Source organism: Papaver somniferum, unplaced genomic scaffold, assembly GCF_003573695.1.
Source record: "Papaver somniferum cultivar HN1 unplaced genomic scaffold, ASM357369v1 unplaced-scaffold_149, whole genome shotgun sequence".
In the NCBI taxonomy this organism is placed as follows: Eukaryota; Viridiplantae; Streptophyta; class Magnoliopsida; order Ranunculales; family Papaveraceae; genus Papaver; species Papaver somniferum.
In genome coordinates this window covers 75614-99666 of record NW_020624265.1, presented here as the reverse complement: position 1 = coordinate 99666, position 24053 = coordinate 75614, and the positions used below count along the sequence as shown (strand labels likewise).

Sequence of the window (24053 nt, the reverse complement as noted above, 5' to 3'; positions counted from 1 at the left end):
AAATTGCATTTCTATGTACGTTGATTCAAGAAAATTTGAAGGAAGTCAAATTACACAATAAAAGAAAGATGAAAGACCATGCATAACTAATCCAAAACCTAACAAATTTCATCTATCTTGAATCAAATAGAAAGACAAAGCAAACACAAAAAGAAAGAGTTCATGAAAATGTTGAATTTTATATACGTTACCTCAAAAAAGTCTACACATTCCTTTATAAGTTGGAAATTGATTTCTGAGACTAAATTGGAAACTAGATAAACTCATCTTTAACAGAAAAAGTTTGAAAAATGTATTGTAATTACAATTAATATGTTCTAAGGCAATACGTCTAGTAAAAATTGCATTTCTATGTACGTTGATTCAAGAAAATATGAAGGAAGTCAAATTACACAATAAAAGAAAGATGAAAGACCATGCAGAACTAATCCAAATCCTAACAAATTTCATCTATCTTGAATCAAATAGAAAGATAAAGCAAACACAAAAAGAAAGAGTTCAGGAAAATGTTGAATTTTCTATACGTTAACTCAAAAAAGTCTACACATTTCTGTATAAGTTGAAAATTGATTTCTGAGACTAAATTGGAAACTAGATAAACTCATCTTTAACGGAAAAAGTTTGAAAAATGTATTGTAATTACAATTAATATGTTCTAAGGCAATACGTCTAGTAAAAATTGCATTTCTATGTACGTTGATTCAAGAAAATATGAAGGAAGTCAAATTTCACAATAAAAGAAAGATGAAAGACCATGCAGAACTAATCCAAATCCTAACAAATTTCATCTATCTTGAATCAAATAGAAAGACAAAGCAAACACAAAAAGAAAGAGGTCATGAAAATGTTGAATTTTATATACGTTAACTCAAAAAAGTCTACACATTTCTTTATAAGTTGGAAATTGATTTCTGAGACTAAATTGGAAACTAGATAAACTCATCTTTAACAGAAAAAGTTTGAAAAATGTATTGTAATTACAATTAATATGTTCTAAGGCAATACGTCTAGTAAAAATTGCATTTCTATGTACGTTGATTCAAGAAAATATGAAGGAAGTCAAATTTCACAATAAAAGAAAGATGCAAGACCATGCAGAACTAATCCAAATCCTAACAAATTTCATCTATCTCGAATGAAATTGAAAGAAAAAGCCAACAGAAAAAGAAAGAGTTCATGAAAATGTTGAATTTTATATACGTTAACTCAAAAAAGTCTACACATTTCTTTATAAGTTGGAAATTGATTTCTGAGACTAAATTGGAAACTAGATAAACTCATCTTTAACAGAAAAAGTTTGAAAAATATATTGTAATCACAAATAATATGTTCTAAGGTATTACGTCTAGTAAAAATTGCATTTCTATGTACGTTGATTCAAGAAAATATGAAGGAAGTCAAATTTCACAATAAAAGAAAGATGAAAGACCATGCAGAACTAATCCAAATCCTAACAAATTCCATCTATCTTGAATCAAATAGAAAGACAAAGCAAACACAAAAAGAAAGAGGTCATGAAAATGTTGAATTTTATATACGTTAACTCAAAAAAGTCTACACATTTCTTTATAAGTTGGAAATTGATTTCTGAGACTAAATTGGAAACTAGATAAACTCATCTTTAACAGAAAAAGTTTGAAAAATGTATTGTAATTACAATTAATATGTTCTAAGGCAATACGTCTAGTAAAAATTGCATTTCTATGTACGTTGATTCAAGAAAATATGAAGGAAGTCAAATTTCACAATAAAAGAAAGATTCAAGACCATGCAGAACTAATCCAAATCCTAACAAATTTCATCTATCTCGAATGAAATTGAAAGACAAAGCCAACAGAAAAAGAAAGAGTTCATAAAAATGTCGAATGTTATATACGTTAACTCAAAAAAGTATACACATTTCGTTATAAGTCGGAAATTGATTTCTGAGACTAAATTGTAAACTAGATAAACTCATCCGTAACAGAAAAAGTTTTAAAAATGTATTGTAATTACAATTAATATGTTCTAAGGCAATACGTCTAGTAAAAATTGCATTTCTATGTACGTTGTTTAAAGAAAATATGAAGGAAGTCAAATTTCACAATACAAGAAGGATGAAATACCATGCAGAACTAATCCAAATCCTAACAAATTTCATCTATCTTGAATCAAATAGAATGGCAAATCCAACACAAAAAGAAAGAGTTCATAAAAATGTTGAATTTTATATACGTTAACTCAAAAAAGTCTACACATTTCGTTATAAGTCGGAAATTGATTTCTGAGACTAAATTGTAAACTATATAAACTCATCCTTAACAAAAAAAAGTTTGAGAAATGTATTGTAATATTACAATTAATATGTTCTAAGGCAGTACGTCTAGTAAAAATTGCATTTCTATGTACGTTGATTCAAGAAAATATGAAGGAAGTCAAATTTCACAATAAAATAAAGATGAAAGACCATGCAGAACTAATCCAAATCCAAACAAATTTCATCTATCTCGAATCAAATAGAAAGACAAAGCAAACACAAAAAGAAAGAGTTCATGAAAATGTTGAATTTTATATACGTTAACTCAAAAAAGTCTACACATTTCTTTATAAGTTGGAAATTGATTTCTGAGACTAAATTGGAAACTAGATAAACTCATCTTTAACAGAAAAAGTTTGAAAAATATATTGTAATCACAAATAATATGTTCTAAGGTATTACGTCTAGTAAAAATTGCATTTCTATGTACGTTGATTCAAGAAAATATGAAGGAAGTCAAATTTCACAATAAAAGAAAGATGAAAGACCATGCAGAACTAATCCAAATCCTAACAAATTCCATCTATCTTGAATCAAATAGAAAGACAAAGCAAACACAAAAAGAAAGAGGTCATGAAAATGTTGAATTTTATATACGTTAACTCAAAAAAGTCTACACATTTCTTTATAAGTTGGAAATTGATTTCTGAGACTAAATTGGAAACTAGATAAACTCATCTTTAACAGAAAAAGTTTGAAAAATGTATTGTAATTACAATTAATATGTTCTAAGGCAATACGTCTAGTAAAAATTGCATTTCTATGTACGTTGATTCAAGAAAATATGAAGGAAGTCAAATTTCACAATAGAAGAAGTATGAAAGACCATGCAGAACTAATCCAAATCCTAACAAATTTCATCTATCTTGAATCAAATAGAAAGACAAAGCCAACACAAAAAGAAAGAGTTCATAAAAATGTTGAATTTTATATACGTTAACTCAAAAAAGTATACACATTTCGTTATAAGTCGAAAATTGATTTCTGAGACTAAATTGTAAACTAGATAAACTCATCTTTAACAGAAAAAGTTTGAAAAATGTATTGTAATTACAATTAATATGTTTTAAGGCAATACGTCTAGTAAAATTTGCATTTCTATGTACGTTGATTCAACAAAATATGAAGGAAGTCAAATTTCACAATAGAAGAAGTATGAAAGACCTTGCAGAACTAATCCAAATCCTAACAAATTTCATCTATCTTGAATCAAATAGAAAGACAAAGCCAACACAAAAAGAAAGAGTTCATAAAAATGTTGAATTTTATATACGTTAACTCAAAAAATTCTACACATTTCGTTATAAGTCGGAAATTGATTTCTGAGACTAAATTGTAAACTAGATAAACTCATCTTTAACAGAAAAAGTTTGAGAAATGTATTGTAATTACAATTAATATGTTCTAAGGCAATACGTCTAGTAAAAATTGTATTTCTATGTAAGTTGATTCAAGAAAATATGAAGCATGTCAAATTTCACAATAGAAGAAGGATGAAAGACCATGCAGAACTAATCCAAATGCTAACAAATTTCATCTATCTTGAATCAAATAGAAAGACAAAGCCAACGCAAAAAGAAAGATTTCATAAAAATGTTGAATTTTATATACTATAACTCAAAAAAGTCTACACATTTCGTTATAAGTCGGAAATTGATTTCTGAGACTAAATTGTAAACTAGATAAACTCATCTTTAACAGAAAAAGTTTGAGAAATGTATTGTAATTACAATTAATATGTTCTAAGGCAGTACGTCTAGTAAAAATTGCATTTCTATGTACGTTGATTCAAGAAAATATGAAGGAAGTCAAATTTCACAATAAAAGAAAGATGAAAGACCATGCAGAACTAATCCAAATCCTAACAAATTTCATCTATCTTGAATCAAATAGAAAGACAAAACAAACGTAAAAAGAAATAGTTCATGAAAATGTTGAATTTTATATGCGTTAATTCAAAAAAGTCTACACATTTCTTTATAAGTTAGAAATTGATTTCTGAGACTAAATTGGAAACTAGATAAACTCATCTTTAACAGAAAAATTTTGAAAAATGTATTGTAATTACAATTAATATGTTCTAAGGCAATACGTCTAGTAAAAATTGCATTTCTATGTACGTTGATTCAAGAAAATATGAAGGAAGTCAAATTTCACAATAAAAGAAAGATGCAAGACCATGCAGAACTAATCCAAATCCTAACAAATTTCATCTATCTCGAACGAAATTGAAAGACAAAGCCAACAGAAAAAGAAAGAGTTCATAAAAATGTCGAATGTTATATACGTTAACTCAAAAAAGTATACACATTTCGTTATAAGTCGGAATTTGATTTCTGAGACTAAATTGTAAACTAGATAAACTCATCTTTAACAGAAAAAGTTTGAAAAATGTATTGTAATTACAATTAATATATTCTAAGGCAATACGTCTAGTAAAAATTGCATTTCTATGTACGTTGATTCAAGAAAATTTGAAGGAAGTCAAATTACACAATAAAAGAAAGATGAAAGAGCATGCATAACTAATCCAAAACCTAACAAATTTCATCTATCTTGAATCAAATAGAAAGACAAAGCAAACACAAAAAGAAAGAGTTCATGAAAATGTTGAATTTTATATACGTTAACTCAAAAAAGTCTACACATTTCTTTATAAGTTGGAAATTGATTTCTGAGACTAAATTGGAAACTAGATAAACTCATCTTTAACAGAAAAAGTTTGAAAAATATATTGTAATCACAAATAATATGTTCTAAGGAATTACGTCTAGTAAAAATTGCATTTCTATGTACGTTGATTCAAGAAAATATGAAGGAAGTCAAATTTCACAATAAAAGAAAGATGAAAGACCATGCAGAACTAATCCAAATCCTAACAAATTTCATCTATCTTGAATCAAATAGAAAGACAAAGCACACACAAAAATAAAGAGCTCATGAAAATGTTGAATTTTATATACGTTAACTCAAAAAAGTCTACACATTTCTTTATAAGTTGGAAATTGATTTCTGAGACTAAATTGGAAACTAGATAAACTCATCTTTAACAGAAAAAGTTTGAAAAATGTATTGTAATTACAATTAATATGTTCTAAGGCAATACGTCTAGTAAAAATTGCATTTCTATGTACGTTGATTCAAGAAAATATGAAGGAAGTCAAATTTCACAATAAAAGAAAGATGCAAGACCATGCAGAACTAATCCAAATCCTAACAAATTTCATCTATCTCGAATGAAATTGAAAGACAAAGCCAACATAAAAAGAAAGAGTTCATAAAAATGTCGAATGTTATATACGTTAACTCAAAAAAGTATACACATTTCGTTATAAGTCGGAAATTGATTTCTGAGACTAAATTGTAAACTAGATAAACTCATCCGTAACAGAAAAAGTTTAAAAAATGTATTGTAATTACAATTAATATGTTCTAAGGCAGTACGTCTAGTAAAAATTGCATTTCTATGTACGTTGATTCAAGAAAATATGAAGGAAGTCAAATTTCACAATAGAAGAAGGATGAAAGACCATGCAGAACTAATCCAAATCCTACCAAATTTCATTTATCTTGAATCAAATAGAAAGACAAAGCAAACACAAAAAGAAAGAGTTCATAAAAATGTCTAATTTTATATACGTTAACTCAAAAAAGTATACACATTTCGTTATAAGTCGGAAATTGATTTCTGAGACTAAATTGTAAACTAGATAAACTCACCTTTAACAGAAAAAGTTTGAAAAATGTATTGTAATTACAATTAATATGTTCTAAGGCAATACGTCTAGTAAAAATTGCATTTCTATGTACGTTGATTCAAGAAAATATGAAGGAAGTCAAATTTCACAATAGAAGAAAGATGAAAGACCTTGCAGAACTAATCCAAATCCTAACGAATTTCATATATCTTGAATCAAATAGAAAGACAAAGCCAATATAAAAAGAAAGAGTTCATTAAAATGCTGAATTTTATATACGTTAACTCAAAAAAGTCTACGCATTTCGTTATAAGTCGGAAATTGATTTCTGAGACTAAATTATAAACTAGATAAACTCATCTTTAACAGAAAAAGTTTGAAAAATGTATTGTAATTACAATTAATATGTTCTAAGGCAATACGTCTAGTAAAAATTGCATTTCTATGTACGTTGATTCAAGAAAATATGAAGGAAGTCAAATTTCACAATAGAAGAAAGATGAAAGGCCATGCAGAACTAATCCAAATCCTAACAAATTTCATCTATCTTGAATCAAATATAAAGACAAAGCCAACATAAAAAGAAAGAGTTCAAAAAAATATTTAATTTTATATACGTTAACTCAAAACAGTCTACACATTTCGTTATAAGTCGGAAATTGATTTCTGAGACTAAATTGTAAACTATATAAACTCATCTTTAACAGAAAAAGTTTGAAAAATGTATTGTAATTACAATTAATATGTTCTAAGGCAATACGTCTAGTAAAAATTGCATTTCTATGTACGTTGATTCAAGAAAATATGAAGGAAGTCAAATTTCACAATAGAAAAAGGATGAAAGACCATGCAGAACTAATCCAAATCCTAACAAATTTCATCTATCTTGAATCAAATAGAAATACAAAGCCAACACAAAAAGAAAGAGTTCATAAAAATGTTGAATTTTATATACGTTAACTCAAAAAAGTTGACACATTTCGTTATAAGTCGGAAATTGATTTCTGAGACTAAATTGTAAACTAGATAAACTCATCTTTAACAAAAAAAGTTTGAAAAATGTATTGTAATTACAATTAATATGTTCTAAGGCAATACGTCTAGTAAAAATTGCATTTCTATGTACGTTGATTCAACAAAATATAAAGGAAGTCAAATTTCACAAAAGAGGAAGGATGAAAGACCATGCAGAATTAATCCAAATCCTAACAAATTTCATCTATCTTGAATCAAATAGAAAGACAAAGCCAACACAAAAAGAAAGAGTTCATAAAAATGTTGAATTTAATAAACGTTAACTCAAAAAAGTCTACACATTTCGTTATAAGTCGGAAATTGATTTCTGGGACTAAATTGTAAACTAGATAAACTCATCTTTAACAGAAAAAGTTTGAAAAATGTATTGTAATTACAATTAATATGTTCTAAGGCAATACGTCTAGTAAAAATTGCATTTCTATGTACGTTGATTCAAGAAAATATGAAGGAAGTCAAATTTCACAATAGAAGAAGGATGAAAGACCATGCAGAACTAATCCAAATCCTAAAAATTTCATCTATCTTGAATCAAATAGAAAGACAAAGCCAATATAAAAACAAAGAGTTCATAAAAATGTTGAATTTTATATATGTTAACTCGAAAAAGTCTACACATTTCGTTATAAGTCGGAAATTGATTTCTGAGACTAAATTGTAAACTAGATAAACTCATCTTTAACAGAAAAAGTTTGAAAAATGTATTGTAATTACAATTAATATGTTCTAAGGCAATAAGTCTAGTAAAAATTGCATTTCTATGTACGTGGATTCAAGAAAATATGAAGCAAGTCAAATTTCACAATAGAAGAAGGATGAAATACCATGCAGAACTAATCCAAATCCTAACAAATTTCATCTATCTTGAATCAAATAGAAAGACAAAGCTAGCACAAAAAGAAAGAGAACATAAAAATGTTGAAGTTAATATACGTTAACTCAAAAAAGTCTACACACTTCGTTATAAGTCAGAAATTGATTTCTGAGACTAAATTGTAAACTAGATAAACTCATCCTTAACAAAAAAAGTTTGAAAAAAGTATTTTAATTACAATTAATATGTTCTAAGGCAATACGTCTAGTAAAAATTGCATTTCTATGTACGTTGATTGAAGAAAATATGAAGGAAGTCAAATTTCACAATAGAAGAAAAATGAAAGACCATGCAGAACTAATCCAAATCCTAACAATTTCATGTATCTTGAATCAAATAGAAAGACAAAGCCAACATAAAAAGAAAGAGTTCATAAAAATGTTGAATTTTATATACGTTAACTCAAAAAAGTCTACACACTTTTGTTTATAAGTTGGAAATTGATTTTTGAGACTAAATTGTAAACTAGATAAACTCATCTTTAACAGAAAAAGTTTGAAAAATGTATTGTAATTACAATTAATATGTTCTAAGGCAATACGTCTAGTAAAAATTGCATTTCTATGTACGTTGATTCAAGAAAATATGAAGGAAGTCAAATTTCACAATAGAAGAAAGATGAAAGACCATGCAGAACTAATCCAAATCCTAACAAATTTCATGTATCTTGAATCAAATAGAAAAACAAAGCCAACACAAGAAGAAAGAGTTCATAAAAATGTTGAATTTTATATACGTTAACTCAAAAAAGTCTACACATTTCGTTATAAGTCGGAAATTGATTTCTGAGACTAAATTGTAAACTAGATAAACTCATCTTTAACAGAAAAAGTTTGAAAAATGTATTGTAATTACAATTAATATGTTCTAAGGCAATACGTCTAGTAAAAATTGCATTTCTATGTACGTTGATTCAAGAAAATATGAAGGAAGTCAAATTTCACAATAGAAGAAAGATGAAAGACAATGCAGAACTAATCCAAATCCTAAGAAATTTCATCTATCTTGAATCAAATAGAAAGACAAAGCCAATATAAAAAGAAAGAGTTCAATAAAATGCTGAATTTTATATACGTTAACTCAAAAAAGTCTACACATTTCGTTATAAGTCGGAAATTGATTTCTGAGACTAAATTGTAAACTAGATAAACTCATCTTTAACAGAAAAAGTTTGAAAAATGTATTGTAATTACAATTAATATGTTCTAAGGCAATACGTCTAGTAAAAATTGCATTTCTATGTACATTGATTCAAGAAAATATGAAGGAAGGCAAATTTCACAATAGAAGAAATTTGAAAGACCATGCAGAATTAATCCAAATCCTAACAAATTTCATCTATCTTGAATCAAATAGAAAGACAAAGCAAACACAAAAAGAAGGAGTTCATAAAAATGTTTAATTTTATATACGTGAACTCAAAAAAGTCTACACATTTCGTTATAAGTCGGAAATTGATTTCTGAGACTTAATTGTAAACTAGATAAACTCATCTTTAACAGAAATACTTTGAGAAATGCATTGTAATTACAATTAATATGTTCTAACGCAGTAAGTCTAGTAAAAATTCCATTTCTATGTACGTTGATTCAAGAAAATATGAAGGAAGTCAAATTTCACAATAAAATAAAGATGAAAGACCATGCAGAACTAATCCAAATCCAAAAAAATTTCATCTATCTCGAATTAAATTGACAGACAAATCCAACATAAAAAGAAAGAGTTCATTAAAATGTTGAATGTTATATACGTTAACTCTAAAAAGTCTACACATTTCGTTATAAGTCGGAAATTGATTTCTGAGACTAAATTGTAAACTAGATAACTCATCTTTAACAGAAAAAGTTTGAAAAATGTATTGTAATTACAATTAATATATTCTAAGGCAATACATCTAGTAAAAATTGCATTTCTATGTACGTTGATTCAAGAAAATTTGAAGGAAGTCAAATTACACAATAAAAGAAAGATGAAAGACCATGCATAACTAATCCAAAACCTAACAAATTTCATCTATCTTGAATCAAATAGAAAGACAAAGCAAACACAAAAAGAAAGAGTTCATGAAAATGTTGAATTTTATATACGTTAACTCAAAAAAGTCTACACATTTCGTTATAAGTCGGAAATTGATTTCTGAGACTAAATTGTAAACTAGATAAACTCATCTTTAACAGAAATTTTTTGAAAAATGTATTGTAATTACAATTAATATGTTCTAAGGCAATACGTCTAGTAAAAATTGCATTTCTATGTACGTTGATTCAAGAAAATATGAAGGAAGTCAAATTTCACAATAAAAGAAAGATGAAAGACCATGCAGAACTAATCCAAATCCTAACAAATTTCATCTATCTTGAATCAAATAGAAAGACAAAGCAAACACAAAAAGAAGGAGTTCATAAAAATGTTTAATTTTATATACGTGAACTCAAAAAAGTCTACACATTTCGTTATAAGTCGGAAATTGATTTCTGAGACTTAATTGTAAACTAGATAAACTCATCTTTAACAGAAAAAGTTTGAGAAATGCATTGTAATTACAATTAATATGTTCTAACGCAGTAAGTCTAGTAAAAATTCCATTTCTATGTACGTTGATTCAAGAAAATATGAAGGAAGTCAAATTTCACAATAAAATAAAGATGAAAGACCATGCAGAACTAATCCAAATCCAAAAAAAATTCATCTATCTCGAATCAAATTGACAGACAAATCCAACATAAAAAGAAAGAGTTCATAAAAATGTTGAATGTTATATACGTTAACTCTAAAAAGTCTACACATTTCGTTATAAGTCGGAAATTGATTTCTGAGACTAAATTGTAAACTAGATAAACTCATCTTTAACAGAAATTTTTTGAAAAATGTATTGTAATTACAATTAATATGTTCTAAGGCAATACGTCTAGTAAAAATTGCATTTCTATGTACGTTGATTCAAGAAAATATGAAGGAAGTCAAATTTCACAATAAAAGAAAGATGCAAGACCATGCAGAACTAATCCAAATCCTAACAAATTTCATCTATCTCGAACGAAATTGAAAGACAAAGCCAACAGAAAAAGAAAGAGTTCATAAAAATGTCGAATGTTATATACGTTAACTCAAAAAAGTATACACATTTCGTTATAAGTCGGAAATTGATTTCTGAGACTAAATTGTAAACTAGATAAACTCATCCGTAACAGAAAAAGTTTTAAAAATGTATTGTAATTACAATTAATATGTTCTAAGGCAATACGTCTAGTAAAAATTGCATTTCTATGTACGTTGATTCAAGAAAATATGAAGGAAGTCAAATTACACAATAAAAGAAAGATGAAAGACCATGCAGAACTAATCCAAAACCTAACAAATTTCATCTATCTTGAATCAAATAGAAAGACAAAGCAAACACAAAAAGAAAGAGTTCATGAAAATGTTGAATTTTATATACGTTAACTCAAAAAAGTCTACACATTTCGTTATAAGTTGGAAATTGATTTCTGAGACTAAATTGGAAACTAGATAAACTCATCTTTAACAGAAAAAGTTTGAAAAATATATTGTAATCACAAATAATATGTTCTAAGGTATTACGTCTAGTAAAAATTGCATTTCTATGTACGTTGATTCAAGAAAATATGAAGGAAGTCAAATTTCACAATAAAAGAAAGATGAAAGACCATGCAGAACTAATCCAAATCCTAACAAATTCCATCTATCTTGAATCAAATAGAAAGACAAAGCAAACACAAAAAGAAAGAGGTCATGAAAATGTTGAATTTTATATACGTTAACTCAAAAAAGTCTACACATTTCTTTATAAGTTGGAAATTGATTTCTGAGACTAAATTGGAAACTAGATAAACTCATCTTTAACAGAAAAAGTTTGAAAAATGTATTGTAATTACAATTAATATGTTCTAAGGCAATACGTCTAGTAAAAATTGCATTTCTATGTACGTTGATTCAAGAAAATATGAAGGAAGTCAAATTACACAATAAAAGAAAGATGAAAGACCATGCAGAACTAATCCAAATCCTAACAAATTTCATCTATCTTGAATCAAATAGAAAGATAAAGCAAACACAAAAAGAAAGAGTTCAGGAAAATGTTGAATTTTCTATACGTTAACTCAAAAAAGTCTACACATTTCTTTATAAGTTGGAAATTGATTTCTGAGACTAAATTGGAAACTAGATAAACTCATCTTTAACAGAAAAAGTTTGAAAAATGTATTGTAATTACAATTAATATATTCTAAGGCAATACGTCTAGTAAAAATTGCATTTCTATGTACGTTGATTCAAGAAAATATGAAGGAAGTCAAATTTCACAATAAAAGAAAGATGAAAGACCATGCAGAACTAATCCAAATCCTAACAAATTTCATCTATCTTGAATCAAATAGAAAGACAAAGCAAACACAAAAAGAAAGAGTTCATAAAAATGTTTAATTTTATATACGTTAACTCAAAAAAGTCTACACATTTCGTTATAAGTCGGAAATTGATTTCTGAGACTTAATTGTAAACTAGATAAACTCATCTTTAACAGAAAAAGTTTGAGAAATGCATTGTAATTACAATTAATATGTTCTAACGCAGTAAGTCTAGTAAAAATTCCATTTCTATGTACGTTGATTCAAGAAAATATGAAGGAAGTCAAATTTCACAATAAAATAAAGATGAAAGACCATGCAGAACTAATCCAAATCCAAACAAATTTCATCTATCTCGAATCAAATTGACAGACAAATCCAACATAAAAAGAAAGAGTTCATAAAAATGTTGAATGTTATATACGTTAACTCTAAAAAGTCTACACATTTCGTTATAAGTCGGAAATTGATTTCTGAGACTAAATTGTAAACTAGATAACTCATCTTTAACAGAAAAAGTTTGAAAAATGTATTGTAATTACAATTAATATATTCTAAGGCAATACGTCTAGTAAAAATTGCATTTCTATGTACGTTGATTCAAGAAAATTTGAAGGAAGTCAAATTACACAATAAAAGAAAGATGAAAGACCATGCATAACTAATCCAAAACCTAACAAATTTCATCTATCTTGAATCAAATAGAAAGACAAAGCAAACACAAAAAGAAAGAGTTCATGAAAATGTTGAATTTTATATACGTTACCTCAAAAAAGTCTACACATTCCTTTATAAGTTGGAAATTGATTTCTGAGACTAAATTGGAAACTAGATAAACTCATCTTTAACAGAAAAAGTTTGAAAAATGTATTGTAATTACAATTAATATGTTCTAAGGCAATACGTCTAGTAAAAATTGCATTTCTATGTACGTTGATTCAAGAAAATATGAAGGAAGTCAAATTACACAATAAAAGAAAGATGAAAGACCATGCAGAACTAATCCAAATCCTAACAAATTTCATCTATCTTGAATCAAATAGAAAGATAAAGCAAACACAAAAAGAAAGAGTTCAGGAAAATGTTGAATTTTCTATACGTTAACTCAAAAAAGTCTACACATTTCTGTATAAGTTGAAAATTGATTTCTGAGACTAAATTGGAAACTAGATAAACTCATCTTTAACGGAAAAAGTTTGAAAAATGTATTGTAATTACAATTAATATGTTCTAAGGCAATACGTCTAGTAAAAATTGCATTTCTATGTACGTTGATTCAAGAAAATATGAAGGAAGTCAAATTTCACAATAAAAGAAAGATGAAAGACCATGCAGAACTAATCCAAATCCTAACAAATTTCATCTATCTTGAATCAAATAGAAAGACAAAGCAAACACAAAAAGAAAGAGGTCATGAAAATGTTGAATTTTATATACGTTAACTCAAAAAAGTCTACACATTTCTTTATAAGTTGGAAATTGATTTCTGAGACTAAATTGGAAACTAGATAAACTCATCTTTAACAGAAAAAGTTTGAAAAATGTATTGTAATTACAATTAATATGTTCTAAGGCAATACGTCTAGTAAAAATTGCATTTCTATGTACGTTGATTCAAGAAAATATGAAGGAAGTCAAATTTCACAATAAAAGAAAGATGCAAGACCATGCAGAACTAATCCAAATCCTAACAAATTTCATCTATCTCGAACGAAATTGAAAGACAAAGCCAACAGAAAAAAAAGAGTTCATAAAAATGTCGAATGTTATATACGTTAACTCAAAAAAGTATACACATTTCGTTATAAGTCGGAATTTGATTTCTGAGACTAAATTGTAAACTAGATAAACTCATCTTTAACAGAAAAAGTTTGAAAAATGTATTGTAATTACAATTAATATATTCTAAGGCAATACGTCTAGTAAAAATTGCATTTCTATGTACGTTGATTCAAGAAAATTTGAAGGAAGTCAAATTACACAATAAAAGAAAGATGAAAGACCATGCATAACTAATCCAAAACCTAACAAATTTCATCTATCTTGAATCAAATAGAAAGACAAAGCAAACACAAAAAGAAAGAGTTCATGAAAATGTTGAATTTTATATACGTTAACTCAAAAAAGTCTACACATTTCTTTATAAGTTGGAAATTGATTTCTGAGACTAAATTGGAAACTAGATAAACTCATCTTTAACAGAAAAAGTTTGAAAAATATATTGTAATCACAAATAATATGTTCTAAGGTATTACGTCTAGTAAAAATTGCATTTCTATGTACGTTGATTCAAGAAAATATGAAGGAAGTCAAATTTCACAATAAAAGAAAGATGAAAGACCATGCAGAACTAATCCAAATCCTAACAAATTTCATCTATCTCGAATGAAATTGAAAGACAAAGCCAACAGAAAAAGAAAGAGTTCATAAAAATGTTGAATGTTATAAACGTTAACTCAAAAAAGTATACACATTTCGTTATAAGTGGGAAATTGATTTCCTTCATATTTTCTTGAATCAACGTACATAGAAATGCAATTTTTACTAGACGTACTGCCTTAGAACATATTAATTACAATTAATATGTTTGAAAAATGTTAATTTTTACTAGATAAACTCATCTTTAACAGAAAAAGTTTGAAAAATGTATTGTAATTACAATTAATATGTTCTAAGGCAATACGTCTAGTAAAAATTGCATTTCTATGTACGTTGATTCAAGAAAATATGAAGGAAGTCAAATTTCACAATAAAAGAAAGATGAAAGACCATGCAGAACTAATCCGAATCCTAACGAATTTCATCTATCTTGAATCAAATAGAAATACAAAGCCAACACAAAAAGAAAGAGTTCATAAAAATGTTGAATTTTATATACGTTAACTCAAAAAAGTCTAAACATTTCTTTATAAGTCGGAAATTGATTTCTGAGACTAAATTGTAAACTAAATAAACTCATCTTTAACAGAAAAAGTTTGAGAAATGTATTGTAATTACAATTAATATGTTCTAAGGCAGTACGTCTAGTAAAAATTGCATTTCTATGTACGTTGATTCAAGAAAATATGAAGGAAGTCAAATTTCACAATAAAAGAAAGATGAAAGACCATGCAGAACTAATCCAAATCCTAACAAATTTCATCTATCTTGAATCAAATAGAAAGACAAAACAAACGTAAAAAGAAATAGTTCATGAAAATGTTGAATTTTATATGCGTTAATTCAAAAAAGTCTACACATTTCTTTATAAGTTAGAAATTGATTTCTGAGACTAAATTGGAAACTAGATAAACTCATCTTTAACAGAAAAATTTTGAAAAATGTATTGTAATTACAATTAATATGTTCTAAGGCAATACGTCTAGTAAAAATTGCATTTCTATGTACGTTGATTCAAGAAAATATGAAGGAAGTCAAATTTCACAATAAAAGAAAGATGAAAGACCATGCAGAACTAATCCGAATCCTAACGAATTTCATCTATCTTGAATCAAATAGAAATACAAAGCCAACACAAAAAAAAAGAGTTCATAAAAATGTTGAATTTTATATACGTTAACTCAGAAAAGTCTACACATTTCTTTATAAGTCGGAAATTGATTTCTGAGACTAAATTGCAAACTAGATAAACTCATCTTCAACAGAAAAAGTTTGAGAAATGTATTGTAATTACAGATAATATGTTCTAAGGCAATACATCTAGTAAAAATTGCATTTCTATGTACGTTGATTCAAGAAAATATGAAGCAACTCAAATTTCACAATAGAAGAAGGATGAAAGACCATGCAGAACTAATCCAAATCATAATAAGTTCCATCTATCTTGAATCAAATAGAAAAACAAAGCCATCACAAAAACAAAGAGTTCATAAAAATGTTGAATTTTATATACGTTAACTCAAAAAAGTCTACACATTTCGTTATAAGTCGGAAATTGATTTCTGAGACTAAATTGTAAACTAGATAAACTCATCTTTAACAGAAAAAGTTTGAAAAATGTATTGTAATTGCAATTAATATGTTCTAAGGCAATACGTCTAGTAAAAATTGCATTTCTATGTACGTTGATTCAAGAAAATATGAAGGAAGTCAAATTTCACAATAGAAGAAGGATGAAAGACCATGCAGAACTAATCCAAATCCTAACAAATTTCATCTATCTGGAATCAAATAGAAACACAAAGCCAGCACAAAAAGAAAGAGTTCATAAAAATGTTGAATTTAATATACGTTAACTCAAAAAAGTCTACACACTTCGTTATAAGTCAGAAATTGATTTCTGAGACTAAATTGTAAACTAGATAAACTCATCCTTAACAGAAAAAGTTTGAAAAATGTATTGTAATTACAATTAATATGTTCTAAGGCAATACGTCTAGTAAAAATTGCATTTCTATGTACGTTGATTCAAGAAAATATGAAGGAAGTCAAATTTCACAATAAAAGAAAGATGAAAGACCATGCAGAACTAATCCAAATCTTACCAAATTTCATCTATTTTGAATCAAATAGAAAGACAAAGCCAACACTAAAAGAAAGAGTTCATAAAAATGTTGAATTTTATATACGTTAACTCAAAAAAGTCTACACATTTCTTTATAAGTTGGAAATTGATTTCTGAGAATAAATTGAAAACTAGATAAACTCATCTTTAACTGAAAAAGTTTGAGAAATGTATTGTAATTACAATTAATATGTTCTAAGGCAGTACGTCTAGTAAAAATTGCATTTCTATGTACGTTGATTCAAGAAAATATGAAGGAAGTCAAATTTCACAATAGAAGAAATATGAAAGACCATGCAGAACTAATCCGAATCCTAACGAATTTCATCTATCTTGAATCAAATAGAAATACAAAGCCAACACAAAAAAAAGAGTTCATAAAAATGTTGAATTTTATATACGTTAACTCAAAAAAGTCTACACATTTCTTTATAAGTCGGAAATTGATTTCTGAGACTAAATTGCAAACTAGATAAACTCATCTTCAACAGAAAAAGTTTGAGAAATGTATTGTAATTACAGTTAATATGTTCTAAGGCAATACATCTAGTAAAAATTGCATTTCTATGTACGTTGATTCAAGAAAATATGAAGCAACTCAAATTTCACAATAGAAGAAGGATGAAAGACCATGCAGAACTAATCCAAATCATAACAAATTCCATCTATCTTGAATCAAATAGAAAAACAAAGCCAACACAAAAAGAAAGAGTTCATAAAAATGTTGAATTTTATATACGTTAACTCAAAAAAGTCTACACATTTCGTTATAAGTCGGAAATTGATTTCTGAGACTAAATTAAGAACTAAATAAACTCATCTTTAACAGAAAAAGTTTGAGAAATGTATTGTAATTACAATTAATATGTTTTAAGGCAGTACGTCTAGTAAAAATTGCATTTCTATGTACGTTGATTCAAGAAAATATGAAGGAAGTCAAATTTCACAATAAAAGAAAGATGAAAGACCATGCAGAACTAATCCAAATCCTAACAAATTTCATCTATCTCGAATGAAATTGAAAGACAAAGCCAACAGAAAAAGAAAGAGTTCATAAAAATGTTGAATGTTATAAACGTTAACTCAAAAAAGTATACACATTTCGTTATAAGTGGGAAATTGATTTCTGAGACTAAATTGTTAACTAGATAAACTCATCTTTAACAGAAAAAGTTTGAAAAATGTATTGTAATTACAATTAATATGTTCTAAGGCAATACGTCTAGTAAAAATTGCATTTCTATGTACGTTGATTCAAGAAAATATGAAGGAAGTCAAATTACACAATAAAAGAAAGATGAAAGACCATGCATAACTAATCCAAATCCTAACAAATTTCATCTATCTTGAATCAAATAGAAAGACAAAACAAACGCAAAAAGAAATAGTTCATGAAAATGTTGAATTTTATATGCGTTAACTCAAAAAAGTCTACACATTTCTTTATAAGTTAGAAATTGATTTCTGAGACTAAATTGGAAACTAGATAAACTCATCTTTAACAGAAAAATTTTGAAAAATGTATTGTAATTACAATTAATATGTTCTAAGGCAATACGTCTAGTAAAAATTGCATTTCTATGTACGTTGATTCAAGAAAATATGAAGGAAGTCAAATTTCACAATAGAAGAAATATGAAAGACCATGCAGAACTAATCCGAATCCTAACAAATTTCAACTATCTTGAATCAAATAAAAAGACAAAGCAAACACAAAAAGAAAGAGTTCATGAAAATGTTGAATTTTATATACGTTAACTCAAAAAAGTCTACACATTTCGTTATAAGTCGGAAATTGATTTCTGAGACTAAATTGTAAACTAGATAAACTCATCTTTAACAGAAAAAGTTTGAGAAATGTATTGTAATTACAATTAATATGTTCTAAGGCAATACGTCTAGTAAAAATTGCATTTCTATGTACGTTGATTCAAGAAAATATGAAGGAAGTCAAATTTCACAATAAAAGAAAGATGAAAGACCATGCAGAACTAATCCAAATCCTAACAAATTTCATCTATCTCGAATCAAATTGAAAGACAAAGCCAACATAAAAAGAAAGAGTTCATAAAAATGTTGAATTTTATATACGTTAACTCAAAAAAGTCCACACATTTCGTTATTAGTCGGAAATTGATTTCTGAGACTAAATTGTAAACTAGATAAACTCATCTTTAACAGAAAAAGTTTGAAAAATGTATTGTAATTACAATTAATATGTTCTAATGCCATAAGTCTAGTAAATATTGCATTTCTATGTACGTTGATTCAAGAAAATATGAAGGAAGTCAAAATTCACAATAGAAGAAATTTGAAAGAATGCAGAACTAATCCAAATCCTAACAAATTTCATTTATCTTGAATCAAATAGAAAGACAAAGCCAGCACAAAAAGAAAGAGTTCATCCAAATGTTGAATTTTATATACGTTAACTCAAAAAAGTCTACACATTTCTTTATAAGTTGGGAATTGATTCCTGAGACTAATTTGTAAACTAGATAAACTCATCTTTAACAGAAAAAGTTTGAAAAATGTATTGTAATTACAATTAATATGTTCCAAGGCAATACGTCTAGTAAAAATTGCATTTCTATGTACGTTGATTCAAGAAAATATGAAGGAAGTTAAATTTCACAATAGAAGAAATTTGAAAGACCATGCAGAACTAATCCAAATCCTAACAAATTTCATCTATCTTGAATCAAATAGAAAGACAAAGCCAGCACAAAAATAAAGAGATCATAAAAATGTTGAATTTAATATACGTTAAATCAAAAAAGTCTACACATTTCTTTATAAGTTGGAAATTGATTTCTGAGACTAAATTGTAAACTAGATAAACTCATCTTTAACAGAAAAAGTTTGAAAATGTATTGTAATTACAATTAATATGTTCTAAGGCAATACGTCTAGTAAAAAATTGCATTTCTATGTACGTTGATTGAAGAAAATATGAAGGAAGTAAAATTTCACAATAAAAGAAGGATGAAAGACAATGCAGAACGAATCCAAATCTTAACAAATTTCATCTATCTTGAATCAAATAGAAAGACAAACCAACACAAAAAGAAAGAGTTCATAAAAATGTTTAATTTTATATACGTTAACTCAAAAAAGTCTACACATTTCGTTATAAGTCGGAAATTGATTTCTGAGACTAAATTGTAAACTAGATAAACTCATCTTTAACAGAAAAAGTTTGAGAAATGTATTATAATTACAATTAAAATGTTCTAAGGCAATACGTCTAGTAAAAATTGCATTTCTATGTACGTTGATTCAAGAAAATATGAAGGAAGTCAAATTTCACAATAAAAGAAAGATGAAAGACCATGCAGAACTAATCCAAATCCTAACAAATTTCATCTATCTCGAATCAAATTGAAAGACAAAGCCAACATAAAAAGAAAGAGTTCATAAAAATGTTGAATTTTATATACGTTAACTCAAAAAAGTCCACACATTTCGTTATTAGTCGGAAATTGATTTCTGAGACTAAATTGTAAACTAGATAAACTCATCTTTAACAGAAAAAGTTTGAAAAATGTATTGTAATTACAATTAATATGTTCTAAGGCAATACGTCTAGTAAAAATTGCATTTCTATGTACGTTGATTCAAGAAAATATGAAGGAAGTCAAATTTCACAATAAAAGATGAAATACCATGCAGAACTAATCCAAATCCTAACAAATTTCACCTATCTCGAATCAAATTGAAAGACAAAGCCAACATAAAAAGAAAGAGTTCATAAAAATGTTGAATTTTATATACGTTAACTCAAAAAAGTCCACACATTTCGTTATTAGTCGGAAATTGATTTCTGAGACTAAATTGTAAACTAGATAAACTCATCCATAACAGAAAAAGTTTTAAAAATGTATTTTAATTACAATTAATATGTTCTAAGGCAATACGTCTAGTAAAAATTGCATTTCTATGTACGTTGATTCAAGAAAATATGAAGGAAGTCAAATTTCACAATAAAAGAAAGATGAAAGACCATGCAGAACTAATCCAAATCCTAACAAATTTCATCTATCTCGAATCAAATTGAAAGACAAAGCCAACATAAAAAGAAAGAGTTCATAAAAATGTTAAATTTTATATACGTTAACTCAAAAAAGTCCACACATTTCGTTATTAGTGGGAAATTTATTTCTGAGACTAAATTGTAAACTAGATAAACTCATCTTTAACAGAAAAATTGCATTTCTATGTACGTTGATTCAAGAAAATATGAAGGAAGTCAAATTTCACAATACAAGAAATTCGAAAGACCATGCAAAACTAATCCAAATCCTAACAAATTTCATCTATCTTGAATCAAATAGAAACAAAGCAAACACAAAAAGAAAGAGTTCATACAAATGTTGAATTTTATATACGTTAACTCAAAAAAGTCTACACACTTCGTTATAAGTCAGAAATTGATTTCTGAGACTAAATTGTAAACTAGATAAACTCATCCGTAACAGAAAAAGTTTTAAAAATGTATTTTAATTACAATTAATATGTTCTAAGGCAATACGTCTAGTAAAAATTGCATTTCTATGTACGTTGATTCAAGAAAATATGAAGGAAGTCAAATTTCACAATAAAAGAAAGATGAAAGACCATGCAGAACTAATCCAAATCCTAACAAATTTCATCTATCTCGAATCAAATTGAAAGACAAAGCCAACATAAAAAGAAAGAGTTCATAAAAATGTTGAATTTAATATATGTTAACTCAAAAAAGTCTACACACTTCGTTATAAGTCGGAAATTGATTTCGGAAACTAAATTGTAAACTAGATAAACTCATCTTTAACAGAAAAAGTTTGAAAAATGTATTGTAATTTCAATTAATATGTTCCAAGGCAATACGTCTAGTAAAAATTGCATTTCTATGTACGTTGATTGAAGAAAATATGAAGGAAGTCAAATTTCACAATAGAAGAAGGATGAAAGACAATGCAGAACGAATCCAAATCCTAGCAAATTTCATCTATTTTTAATCAAATAGAAAGACAAAGCCAACACAAAAAGAAAGAGTTCATAAAAATGTTGAATTTAATATACGTTAAATCAAAAAAGTCTACACATTTCTTTATAAGTTGGAAATTGATTTCTGAGACTAAATTGTGAACTAGATAAACTCATCCTTAACAGAAAAAGTTTGAAAATGTATTGTAATTACAATTAATATGTTCCAAGGCAATACTTCTAGTAAAAATTGCATTTCTATGTACGTTGATTCAAGAAAATATGAAGGAAGTCAAATTTTACAATAGAAGAAATTTGAAAGACCATGCAGAACTAATCCAAATCCTAACAAATTTCATCTATCTTGAAATAAATAGAAAGACAAAGCCAGCACAAAAAGAAAGAGTTCATAAAAATGTTAAATTTAATATACGTTAACTCAAAAAAGTCTACACACTTCGTTATAAGTCAGAAATTGATTTCTGAGACTAAATTGTAAGAGAGTTTGGATGCCAAACTTTTCAGGTGATTTTTCGGTAAGTTCTGCCAAGGAAATTATTCGTCAGAAACATGGTAGATTCAATGCAGCGTCTATGCTGTGGAGGAAGGAAATTCACCCTAAACTTGCGGCTCAAAACTGGAAATTTATTCGTGGTGCTTGTGCCACTTTGGATATCATTCAATCTAGGTTCAACATTAATTTGGCTAACAAGTGTGTTCTGTGTGAAACTGAGGAAGAATCTCTATAACATATTCTTTTTCATTGTTCTTTTGCAGCTCGTGCGTGGTCTTGGATTTCTGGTATCTTTGGTATGTCAGCAAATTTCGACATTGTGGCTTCTTTCAAGGCAGCGAAGGGAAGAAGTGCAATTGTCCGTGACTTGTGGCTGGTGGCGAACTTAGTAATCAGGTCAGAACTTTGGGCTATGCGCAACAAATGCATCTTTGAGAAACAGAAACCGAGCTGGAGTCTATTTTCTAAAAAAGTGCTGAAGCTAATTCAAGAATATTCAGTCCGTCTAAAAGGGTTTATGCGCAACAGTGTGGAAGATATGATGCTGTTGGATTACTTCCGTGTGGTTCATAGAAGTGTTAGTCACCAGCAGCCTATTGAAGTGTTATGGAAGCCTCCGGATCTTAATGAGATTCTAATTTGTTGTGATGGAGCAGCGCGTGGGAATCCAGGCATTGCGGGAGCAGGAGTGGTGGCAAGAGACTCTAGCTGTGCAGTTCTTGGTGCTTTGAGTATTGGTCTTGGAGTTACTACAAACTATTTGGCGGAACTATATGCAATTATAATTGGTATGGAATGGGCAATGCAATGGAATTATGATCGTATTTGTGTGCAATCTGATTCCTATGGAGTAGTTCAAGCTTTACAAAGCTCTTCTATTCCTTGGTTTGCAAGAACAAGATGGGAGAGGTTGTGCAATCATTATATTTCTATAAGGATTATTCATACTTTCAGAGAGGCGAATTTTTCAGCAGATAAGATGGCTAAGAATGGTTGTTATCTAGATAATGAAGAAGGAATTCAGTATGAAGGAAGACCTGATTTTTTAATTTCTGTTGAAAAACCTAATGTTTCCTATTATCGTTTCAAGTAGTGTTACAAGTTTTTGGGGTTGCTGTGACCTCTTTTCTTGTAATCTACTTTTTGTAAATTTTGTTATCTATTAATACAATTTTTGACTTATCAAAAAAAAAAAAATAATCTTTCTTTTATTGTGAAATTTGACTTCCTTCATATTTTCTTGAATCAACGTACATAGAAATGCAATTTTTACTAGACGTATTGCCTTAGAACATATTAATTGTAATTACAATACATTTTTCAAACTTTTTCTGTTAAAGATGAGTTTATCTAGTTTACAATTTAGTCTCAGAAATCAATTTCCGACTAATAACGAAATGTGTGGACTTTTTTGAGTTAACGTATATAAAATTCAACATTTTTATGAACTCTTTCTTTTTATGTTGGCTTTGTCTTTCAATTTGATTCGAGATAGATGAAATTTGTTAGGATTTGGATTAGTTCTGCATGGTCTTTCATCTTTCTTTTATTGTGAAATTTGACTTCCTTCATATTTTCTTGAATCAACGTACATAGAAATGCAATTTTTACTAGACGTATTGCCTTAGAACATTTTAATTGTAATTATAATACATTTCTCAAACTTTTTCTGTTAAAGATGAGTTTATCTAGTTTACAATTTAGTCTCAGAAATCAATTTCCGACTTATAACGAAATGTGTAGACTTTTTTGAGTTAACGTATATAAAATTCAACATTTTTATGAACTCTTTCTTTT

General features: G+C 27.5%; 1 protein-coding gene across 1 annotated transcript; it reads left to right on the top strand.

Annotated features, from left to right (window-relative positions):
* The first annotated feature begins 22312 nt into the window (after nt 1-22312).
* LOC113335497 lies at nt 22313-23349 on the top strand. The gene is made up of 2 exons (XM_026581534.1): nt 22313-22430; nt 22520-23349. The coding sequence occupies exons 1-2, from the start codon at nt 22313-22315 to the stop codon at nt 23347-23349; spliced, it is 948 nt and encodes a 315-aa protein (XP_026437319.1).
* The last annotated feature ends 704 nt before the right edge of the window (nt 23350-24053 follow it).

What these genes read in the sequence shown, in the direction of transcription:
- LOC113335497 (XM_026581534.1), top strand. Translation starts at nt 22,313, where the DNA reads ATGGTAGATTCAATGCAGCGTCTATGCTGTGGAGGAAGGAAATTCACC. An exon ending in TTGGATATCATTCAATCTAG is followed by an intron (nt 22,431 to 22,519) that starts GTTCAACATTAA and finishes GTTCTTTTGCAG; the next exon opens with CTCGTGCGTGGTCTTGGATT.